This window comes from Egretta garzetta, unplaced genomic scaffold (genome assembly GCF_000687185.1).
Source record: "Egretta garzetta isolate BGI_Z169 unplaced genomic scaffold, ASM68718v1 scaffold180, whole genome shotgun sequence".
Classification (NCBI taxonomy): Eukaryota; Metazoa; Chordata; class Aves; order Pelecaniformes; family Ardeidae; genus Egretta; species Egretta garzetta.
This window is the reverse complement of record NW_009258299.1, coordinates 1,055,448-1,066,855: the sequence shown is the minus strand read 5'-3', so window position 1 is coordinate 1,066,855 and position 11,408 is coordinate 1,055,448. Positions and strand designations below refer to the sequence as shown.

Sequence of the window (11,408 nt, the reverse complement as noted above, 5' to 3'; positions counted from 1 at the left end):
GGTTTACAAGCAGTCAGCAGACAAATACTTGGTGGACTTTTTGCACTTATACTGGCTCAGGGGTTCTAATTAGGAATGGAGTGCTAGGGGGTCTTAGAAACAGCATGAAAAAGACTGGGCAATGGCAGTAGGGAAGAAAAAGGTGTAGGAAAATATTGCTTCAAAATAAGGTTTCTTAGCAGTGACAAGAAGGTCTCCATGTTGGTAACTCAAGTTAGTGTACTGGGAAAAAAGGTATGGTACTTCAATGCACTCCACATGCAACCCAAGGCTGTAATTTAGGATCAGGAAAAAGGCAGCAAATGGTTCAGATAGATTTCTTAAATTTATTAATTTGGATTTGGGTTCATGTAGTAAAATCGGTCATGCTACAGGCTCATCATCATTGTGAGGGTACCCTGGCTAAAATACCTGTAGGTTAAAAGTGAAGTGAGTATATTTGTTACAAAATAACCACTGAAGGTGTATGGGAAATGGGCATAAGAGGAAAATAAGTATCAGAAGCAGAACATTAGGCCTTTTTTTCAAACATGCACTCAGATTTCTTTGAACTGTGAATGCAAATTCCACTGCTGATTTTAGCCTCATCTTTCCTGGACATCAACTTATGACATTAAGATACAACATAATTGTACTCCAAATAGCAATCACTTCTGGGATCCACTCAAGAGAAGTAGAAATACTGGAGTGGACTGGTGTAATGGAGGATTTTGAGGGTGGGTATTTGACAAGACAAAAAGGAGGTGGATGCTAAGACCACCTAATGAATTGGCTGAACTGTTAAATGGTCCATGCCCACTGCTGGTTTAGTTCTGAGCAGGATATTGTGTGCCAGGCATGATTGTTATTTTTGAGTTGGGCTATTTTCCAAAGAGGCTTTGCAAAAATAAAGTGGGTAGAACAGCCAAATAAGAAGGGAAATGTGATCACATTACTGAATGTAAAGCTAAATTAATTGTATTAGCCATTGGCGGAAGGTCTTCTGAAAATACCTATGCTGGGGGCATCTGAATGGGAGTAAGAACTAGCAAAGGGCCAAGCCATGACTGCTGTAAGATGATGGAGAATTATTCCATGTAACACAGCTTACAAGGAGCAAATATGAAACAGTGGGGAGCAGGTGATGTTCATGTCTGCCTTTTCCCTTGCCCGCCAGGTCTAACAACTCCTTACCTGAGGTAGGTGCTGCCCATTGCTCTTAGAATTCATCGTTCCAATAGGGTTGGCTATCATGTGCACACCATTCATACTCTGTAGGGAGGCAAATGCCTTTGGATTAGCCTTTCTTCTGTTCCTAGGGGCACTTAGATTAGAATTGATGATGCTTTGTAAAGGTCATGGGTAGTGGGCAAAAAAACAAACCAAAAACCAAAAAAACCCCAAACCCTAAAATTTCAGTTATAAACTTTACACTGGGGAAAAAAAAAAAATTAAAAAACCTCAACAACCTGATTCTATTTTAAAGTGATCTTAGAAGTTGGTTGATAGTAAGTTCAGGTCTTCTCTCTCTACCATGTAGGAGAATCTAACAGATCCCTTGCTAGAGGCTATGACTTTGTGATATGTGTAGGTTGTTCCAGTAACTGAGTTGTCTCAGCTGCAGAAGCTGGCAATACCTAGACAATAAAAGTTCATATCTGAACTTGCTAGAAACCGTATGGAATTGTTAGTTTGCTGACTGGATCTCAGGATCTCCAGCAATAAGTACAACAATCTCTACAAAGCTAATGTTCCCCAACTTAATTTGGGCTGACAGGTTAAATACAAAGCAGGACATTCTGCAATGATTACTCTCTGCCAACAACCACTACTTGTTTGAAATAAAGGAAACGAGTCTGTTGCAGAGCTGTGTGCTCTGCTCTGATGGTTCCTGCATTAAAAGACAGTATAGCTTGGAAGATACTACCTATGACAATACCTTTGAGTGCATCAAGGAGCTGAAGTCAGTAGTGGTAGCACTAAAAACAAAGAAAGGAAAATATACTTTAAAAATGCCTGTTCACCCAGCTCCCTCAAAAGGCACACATCATGGGTAGGAGGGGCAACATCTGCGGGAGAACTAGTGCCCACTGAAATGGTGAAGAATACCATTCATTAGTACCTCTTATGTGGTATCTTGGCCGTATACATAAGAGTCGTCATTACGTTTCACAGCTCTATCTCTAGCTGTGTAGCAATGGGGTTCCACCTCCATGAAAGAGAAAATATGTACTTTAGGTAATATATACCCCATTCTATGAATGGACTCCATTCACAGTGGAGTAAATCACTGGGAAATCTGGTGCTACCGCTGTCTTGTTCTGTTCAAGTTCTTCCTCGACCAACCTCTTCAATGCTGTTTCTGAGCACCTAACTCTACCACATTAAAGCCTTCACTAAAATCTATCCTGCGTGGCATGTGGACCATGAAAAACAATTCACTGGACTTTTACTTCAACATTGAAAACAGATTTGCTTTCAGAAGATGCGCTACGTTTCTTTGCCCATCAACTGTCAAGCTCTTTTTCAAGTAATACTATTTTAGTAATAGTTCTGTTATGAAATATCCCACGCATGCTCTTCAATACGGCTACAGGGCTTAATGGCACAATGCCAGACTGAAAATTTGATTCTATACTGCACAGAAAATATACTGGGATAAAAAGAGATAACAACAGAGGGAATCTGGGAGAACCCATTAGTCTCCAGACTAGTGAGAAAAAATATTCAGATCTTGCAACTTGACCTAAAGTCACCAACATGTGCTGTTTGAATGACAATGTTTGTTTTAAAGTAAATTTTAAAGTGTAACAAGAAATTGTTTCTATTTTATTTTGAACAATTCTGAACAAAACAGAAGGAGCTCAAGAGGGCTTGTGCAATTTATTCTCACACCTTGTAAGAAGATGCTCCCCAGGATTTAGCCTATAACATATTTTAGGACAATGACTTTGTATATTCTCTTGAGTATCTTGAAATGCTGGTTAATTTAATAATTTGACAAAGAAATTAGTCGTTTCCTTGATTTGCCCTTTTCACCTTACTAGATTTTACCCCAAATAGAGACCTGGTTGAAACTGGTAGTGTTTCAAATTTCTGAAGAACTTTGTCTATATGAAAAGAAATAGTTTACAGTCTTTTGCAGGGGAGGAGGGGTGGGTTTTGTTGGTCCTGTCCCCCCACCCCACTCTCATCTCTCTTGAATGCTCTTGACATTTCAGGCTTTCCTTGGGAATCCTCTGTAAGTGTTTTCCCTCTAGATATGTCCTGTGGGCAGTCCATACTGTGCTTGGATCCTCTCCATCACTGTTCCTTCAGAGGAACAGAAATAAAAATCTGTGGACAGCACTCTCTTATACACTACAAACACAGCCTTCAAAAGATCTTTCAAACCCTGAGAAACATTTTCCTTCTCTCTGAAATGGCCAGAGTGTTAAAAAATAAATGAATCCTGGGAAGCTTTAGTGAGGTCCAGACCATTACATTAATCCCATTTCTCATATAAGCCTTCCTTGTCAGTCACATCTAAAACATTCTCTTGCAAGCTTCTGCTTGCCCTTCCTGGCTCTATTCCTGGGTTCATCTCATTGCAACCTGTGTAGGGCTCAAATCTCCAGTCGTGATGTACAGGGTTCATTCTTACTCCTCATTGATGAAGATAAGCTCCAGTGAAGGCTGGCCATGCTTTTCGCTGAGACCTGCAACAAAGGAAGAGAAAGCAGCTCTTGGGGTAAGAAGTGAGCTGAGCTCCTGGGCCACACCACTGAACAGGGAGAAGCTACTGCAAACAAAAGTTGTCTGAACCCAGTATACAGCTGTCACTGCATAAGGGTCACAGAGTACCTCTGGCAATTAAAAGGCTATCATACCTATGTATAATAGGCAAGGTTAGATGAGTTTGTTTTCAGCCTGGAATCTGTGAATTGAAAGAAAAGAGAGATTCTTTTCTTCCCAAATCCTTTCTTTCTGGGAAGGAATGAACAAAATGAACCTTAGAGCCTTTTTTTTTTTTTTTTTTTGGTGGCACCTGCTCTGACCTGGGCAGCCTGGAAGGGCAAGGTTGGAATGGGCAAGTGTGGGATTGTCACAGAACACAGTTTTGGGCCTCTCCTACATTTCTTTGACTTTCTTTTCAGAAGTTTCTTTCCAACCCTGTAAAATCCTATGACCTAAGACATACCAGTAACTCCAGTACATGCCCTAATTCAACATAAATAATTTCCCAACTCCAGTTCTCCCACCACATTGTGAAACTTTCTTTCAGTTTTTGAAAGAAATATCAGAGTACAAAAAGAAAGAGTATGGACCAGCATCTTTGGCAGTAGAAGTCAGACAGCTCTGACCTCAATAGAATTTGAATAATGTGTATTATTCAACAAGTCTTGTCACTGATAAGCAAATGACAAAAGAATGGCCAATATTGACAAATACCTATTGGGTCGTTTTCTTCAATAATGGTGCTGCCTGCAGTACTGATGACCTCGTGCTCCTCCTCAGCATTCACTAGCTCCTGGAGCACTGCCTCCACGATTGGCATCACCATGGCTGTGGTGGATGTGTTGGAAAGCCACATGGAGAGCACCGTGGTGCAACACATAAAGCAAAGAAGCAACCTGGAGTACAACACAAGGAAACCTTGAAGCACTTTCAGAAATATTAAAGGCCTCCTTGCCTAATATTTTCGTTAGTCAACTGATAACTACACAGGATCGCCTTCTTTTTGTGGGTGCCAAAATACCAAGCTGTGTGCAGACAACATGCTGCCTTGTGCTGAGAACTGTCATAAGACAATGTTATCATTGGAAGCAGTTTGCTGCCCCATGTGGAAATCAGCACGTGACATGAGAAACAGCGATTTTCAGCATATCCAGGATTTAAGCATCCTTTTGTGTTTGCTAAACAACAGGCGAAGAAGGAACAGAGAGACTAAAGTCAGTATCAGTAAAAAATAGAAAACAAAGGGACAATAAGCCAAGGAGTAGGAGGTGGCAGAAAGAAGATGAGAAAATTTGTAAGCTTTCAAACCCTGGAAGGAAAGGTGGGTAGGAAAAAGAGCCCCAAACCAAGCTAGCTTTTGCTCATGGATGACAAAATCAGAGTTATTATTTACTCTTTCAAGCTGCCGCTGTCAGCCTCAGACTACCCCAAAGTCAAAGGTTCACTCACATGCCGGGCTTTGCTCCAGCCATCATGACCATACGCAGGGCGATTCGCTTGTGGAGATTCCACTTTTCTACAGAAGCTGCCACACAGATCACGCCCATGAGGAGCAAAGTTGTGTTCTTGAAATATTCAGCAGCCACCTGCATTAAGGGCAAGGGGGAAATAGTTAAAAAATCAGTAAGTATCCTACGCAGAGAGCACACTGAATGAAAAGTATGGCATTGTGGATTTTTTTCCCCCTAGAGAAAGAATGACAGGGAGCTGGAGAAAATGAAGAAGTCATAAGTCAAAATGTTCTCTTTAATCTCTTTCATGTTGTGTTTACAAATAACAAGTCTCTATACCCACTTGTTAGTAGATTTCTCATCTTTGAAGAGATCAAGAGAAATTTTACTTCTTTGAGCAGGATGTTCACTGCCTGCAGTTCATCATGCTCAGCTAGGCCGAGACTGAACCAGCCACAGACAAACCTCTGTACTGAAGGCAGCTAGTTCATGTGCTTCGTATGCTTTTTCATTCTGGAGATGTTGTTACCTATCATGTTTGCATTTCTTATGTCTTGTTCAACTGTTGGGCAAAATACGGCATCCCTAGAACCTACAGCTTCAGGAGAAGTCCTTTGGGACACGCTCTTTGCATGCAGTAAAGAAAGGTTGGGATACTGTTGTGATGATCTGCAAGCCCTGTGACAGAACTTTTCACAATGGAAATTCATCTCCATTGTATCAGGAAAATAGGGCCAAGTTTCAAAAAAAAGAACTTTTATTTAAAGGGGATGAGCAAAAATCACCAACTGGCTCAGGAAAAAATTCAGAGACCATGCATGGTCCTCCAAAGCAGCATTCTTGAATGTGTGGCTTGCTAAGATACAAGAAGATGTTCTGTGAAGTGACTACAAAAATAGCAAATGAAGCAAACCAAAACTCTCTCTCTCTCTCTCTCTCTTAAAATGTGATAAAAGTTATAAACAGATGCTTGGAGTCTAGCTAAATTTTTCATTTCATTCTGAGGCAATCTTTCCCAAGCTGTTGCTGAAATATTTTTCCAAAAACATCGTTTCTTCAGTTTAAAACTATTCCCCTAACCAAATGTAGGGACCAGCATTTTAAAAGAATTAAAATCAGTAGAAGCAGTTTTTTCCATTGTCCTCAGCTATAGTGACGCTCCTCCATAAAAGTGAAGAATGACACTAATGTTATTTTGTGAAAGCTGCAGCAAGTTAAGTATTTAATTATATTTAACAAATCCACATGGTGACCTAAATAGACTTGGGCGTCATAGTTGTGTGCCAGAACTTTTAAATACCACTTTTTTGGCTTTCTTCCACCGGTTTCTTTCTCATTAACTTTCTTTATTTTCCTGCTACCCTGTTAAAAAAGAGTCCTTGAACTGAATGAAAGGAATCCACCAATCAAGCCAGCAGCACAAAGAACCTGTTGTTTTCCTTTATTCCTTTCACAGTCATTTTGGAGAAACAAGTGAATACTAATATTCTTCTTATTACTCACGTACATATAGACGACACACTGACTCATGTTCTTAAGCCCCTGTGAGTTATTTGTAGCTTAAACTGCTAGGCAAGAGCCCTGAGTTTCTATGGCACTCTGGAACAGCAGGCTGGAAATACTGCAGCATCATCAGAGTTGTTTATTTTAAAATACAGGGTTTTAATTCTGTTCCTAAAGCAAATAGTACATTCTCTGCAGTAGTCCTGCTGTCATTTAATTTGATATTACATTGAATTTCTGTCAGGCTGCCCATAAATTTTCCTTCTCCTGTATGCTGCAGCATTTTGTAATGAAAATGTGTAACTACTTTACCTTTATTTAGGAAAAAAATCCTAAAAATATTTAACTGTGTTGGTATGGAAATGATCCTGATTATATTACACAGTTGTTACACCATTGGGAGGAATAAGACAGGTCATAAAACTCTTGGTTCGTGCCCGACTCCATCCATTTATGCGCATGCCCGGTGCCAGATTGTGTTAGAAATTCAACAGTTTTATGGTTGCTATATATTCTTCTGTGTTCTTATCTGCATTTCTATCAATCTATCAATCAAGTGTGATGCCTTCTTACTCCCCCCCAAAAAAGAGAGGGAAAGAAGCTGTAGATGAAATAAAATAAATTCTTGGCATCTCATGAAAGAAAATAACATTCACCAAAATCTCAAATAAGCAAATTCAGAACGGATCAAAGAGACTTGTTTGTACATTTACTCCTTTTCTTTAGAACTCATGGCTCCGTGGCAGCCCTAAGGTTACACATTGGAAAAAGGACTAGACATTCACCTGGATAGCAAAATTATCTAGTCTTATACAGTAAATGGTAACTGTTTGTAGAATACGTAGCTTCATGCCCTTACATCACCTCTAATAAATATAATTGGAAGGGAACTTTACAGTTTATCCCATAACTGCTGTTTACACAGTTTTGGAGGCAGGGAAAGGTGGGATCCTTTGATGCAATAGGTCTTGGGAACTATTGGTGGGGCAGTAGCTGACAGGATGGACACCCCCCTTGGCTAATATAGCCAGTCCTATGTCTATCTTTGGTAGAAGAAAGATATAGGTCAACCCAAGTTACACATTACAATTCTTCCTCCCACACCTCCTAGTCTTGCTAGTCCACTAAGATTAGTTTTATTCAAATAATAACTGAGAGTAAGAGATTAAATGATAAAAAAGTACACACTGGTCTGACCTCACTGGACTTCATGACTCCAAAAAGTGGGTATAGGAAAGCTGGAACTAAGGCTGCTGCACCAAGAGGTACCGCTTCAGAGACCCAGTACACAGCCGTCACGATCAGCACGTAGGCACATGAAGCTTCCTGTAGGGAGAAAGCATGGAGGTCACATGTTACTGCCACAGCACCTGCTGTGGAAGCCTTTGTGAACACATTCATAGGACTCATCAGACTGAGGGTGTGTGGACTTAAAAAGACTCATCAAGGGCTGCATAAAGACCTCCTAAGGCTGTTTGAGTCTGAATCTAGGCTACCATAGAAAAGGCCAGTTCCAGAAGATGATACTAATCAGAGGTTTTGCACATAAGCTAGGGTAAAACTCAGGGATAAACATATTTATCAGCAAAATAATGGTTCCAAGTGCATTTACAGGTTTGTTTGAATTTCATAATACAATTTTTACCAAACGCTTAACCATGACTCCTCAGATTTCACCTGTGGAGCTGGTATTTCTACACAGTTATGTCTCCAATATTGGACAAGAACAGGAACCCGTAATTTTCAGGATCAGATGAGAATGTTCACATTTGTCATAGCATGGTTAAAGCCACATTGTGGCTCTTTCTGGAAATGCTCTGAAAGATTGCTTTTTTTAAGCAGTGTGCAAACCTACATTTTTTTTGTCAGTTGATTTTATTTTCTTGGGTGATTTCTACAGACCCTTGGGAGAAGACCACAGACCCAAAGAGCTGAGAAGCAACAGGTTAACAGAGTTCATCAAACAAGTTTGCTGCTGTCCAAGGTTCTGGTAGAGAAAGCCAGGACTACATTATGCTGGGCATTCATGGAGAGCTGGTATATGATGGAGAAAGGTGCTATCTGCAGAACATTTTTTTACAGAAAAACACAGCTAGTCCAGAAAGTATCCTGGCCCATTTTTTTACATAAATATTTCTTTACTTATGGAGTTCTCCTTAGGCTCAATTTGTTACACTTAGAAACCTGGGTATATTTCCTGCTAATAATTACAGAAATTACCCTCAGGAAAAGGTTTTTCCTTTCCTTTTGTCAAATTTGAAGCCAGATCCTGTATAGGGTCTAACTGGCACTTCTGTGGAAGCTAGTAGGTCTGCACTGATTTACGCCCACTATAAACCTACACATTCTTCATTATTCACTGGATGTTCTGTATGAACTCACCAAGTTGTAAGGGTTCACAGCTCACAATGGCTATTTAGAAAATTCACTGTTCGCAAATGTTATTTGAGTGTGTTAAAATACAATTTCATTACTTTTGTTTCCTGAACGGAATATTCCCAAATTAAGCGGCTTTCGGGAAGTCACACAAGCAATCCCCACAGATCCTTGTGCAAATCAATGAGCATGTATGACACTTCATTTTTTTTTGCAATCAGTTTTGTGATGGTAAAGTCTTAAGTAAGACATTCACTGGAATGAATGAATGAATAACTTGTATTTAAATTCATGTTTATACATGTCCTTTTTACATTACACTTAACAAAGAGCCACATTCAGCTGTTCATCTTTTTTTTCTGGTACAGCTTATAGTAATAACAGGCAGAACACAGTCCAGAGAAAAAGTTAAAATAGATTGCTATGTGTCATTTCCTTTACTTGCTTAAAAACTTCAGGCAAGCTTGCTCAGAAGCTTGGGTTTAAATTAGCTGCCAGACTTTGCTCTGACTCCTATTTCAGAAAAGTGTAACATTAAACAGTTATGATTCAAGAAAGCAGGGCCACCAAAACAACTGAAACAAGGTGATCAGGGAAAATAATGTCCTTGAATCAGATAAACTCCAATGCCTTATCTGAAAGGCTATCGGAGAAATTTTGCTCTGGATTGTTCCTTTATGGGTGGACAACTTTATCCGAAGTTCTAAGCCATCCAGAAACATGCATATTTGTTTATCTTCCTTGACTATTATAGGAGAGTGGTTTAGGTTTTAAGATCTCCAATACAGGTTTAACTGGTCCTCTATGGTCAGGTCCTTCAGCAAAATTTTACAATAAAAGATTGTATTGGAGTTGTAGCTTCATTGCTACCAAGAAAAAATTATAAGAGAGGATAGAGAAGGTTGGCTTAGAATGGATGAGATCAGAGGAGGGGGTTTAATATTAATGGATTATGGAGCATGCATTTTATAAAATGGAATTTCTATGCTGTTTGAAACTACAAAGACTGGTGTTCAGCTTGCAACAACTTCAAGTGATCACTCAGTAAAAAAACAAACAAATAATTTTGACTTAATCATGTAAATAATTTAAAAGTGAGATGACAGGCATTAGAGATTTTTAGTAAGCTCTGCTAGGAAGACAAGACTATTTTAGATGAGCCTCACGGAGCTGATGGATTGGCTCATAAACATTAGACAACTTGCTGCTCAGTCACCTTTAACTACATTATACTTCATGGTTAATATTCTGTAAAGAGCAGAGCATGGGGTCATTTTTGTGACTATTTGACACATTTTTTATTTCTTAACTCACTAGTTTATGCTAACAAACTACTATGTTTGCATAGGCTCTGTATGACATCCACCAGTTATCTGAGGAGAAAAATGCCTTTTAATAAAAAAGGATTGATTTTTATTTTAAAGCAGTGTAGATGTAAGATCCAAAAGCTATGTTTTGCCAAAATTAATAAAATTAATTTCATCCTAACCTGATTCCAAACTATTTTCTCACTCCAAAAATATACTTCTCTTTAATTTCTGTGTTATTTTCTACTGCTCTTCTGTGTGTAGCAATAAAGTAGACCGATAGTGGAAATGGAATAGGACAAAGGGAAGTTGCATCCCTATCAAAACCTAGTTGGGATGGGCACTGAGTCTTTCTGTTTCCTATGGACTAGGCTGTAATCAGTTTACAAACAAAACTAAAATAAAGCAAACTTTTAAAAGGCATAAAACTAGGTAGCAAGTACAAGGAAAGCCAAGTTTGATAATCCCCACTAAAAACTTAATCAGCTTGTCTAGCAACTTTCTCTATTTATTTTCTCAGTGGTTTAAACCAGCTCGTTTCCAAGAGAAACCGTATTAATCTCTTCTATTTAATTGAACTGAATTTATATATTTAATTCATGGTTACCAGAGCTACTAAGTACTGGACTGAAGTAGTGGCTGTATAATTTTAACTGTCCCATCCTTCTCACTTCATGTTGTACAGTTGAAAATTACTGTTAAGCCTCCAGGCTTGAAGCAGGGAATAGGAAAACACGTGATGGTTGGAGGGACTACCACCTATCTTCAGTCAGTCCATAAGGGGAAAAGAAAAGAGGAACAGAAGGGAAGCCATGAGTAAAAATGACAATAAAGTTCATGCATAAAAATTTTGTAACTAAAACATCTGAGGATCTCAGAGTGATTAAAAAGAAGAATGAACTCTGTGCTGGAGATTTGCCCACTTAAGGATATGCATTGCATATCTTGCACGCAGGCATGTGCTTAATCTGTGCAAAGAAGAGGTAGTCTAGGGTTCATAGTACAATTCCCTCCCTCAGCCTGTGTAAATAAAAACAAAGGTGAATGAAAGTATGTCATCCGTGGCTGTTCAGAG

The 11,408-nt window shown here is 39.2% G+C and overlaps 1 protein-coding gene across 1 annotated transcript in view; it reads right to left on the bottom strand.

The window, feature by feature from the left end:
* The window catches only part of SLC13A4 (solute carrier family 13 member 4), a 29,069-nt gene that overhangs the window by 14,942 nt on the left and 2,719 nt on the right, over positions 1-11,408 (bottom strand). Inside the window, exons 2-7 of the mRNA XM_035894040.1 lie at positions 7,848-7,976; positions 5,146-5,282; positions 4,411-4,592; positions 3,623-3,677; positions 1,919-1,958; positions 1,174-1,251 (exon numbers count right to left, since the gene is read on the bottom strand). Coding sequence (XP_035749933.1) covers positions 1,174-1,251; positions 1,919-1,958; positions 3,623-3,677; positions 4,411-4,592; positions 5,146-5,282; positions 7,848-7,976 — 621 coding nt within the window. The remainder of the gene's footprint in view (positions 1-1,173; positions 1,252-1,918; positions 1,959-3,622; positions 3,678-4,410; positions 4,593-5,145; positions 5,283-7,847; positions 7,977-11,408) is intronic.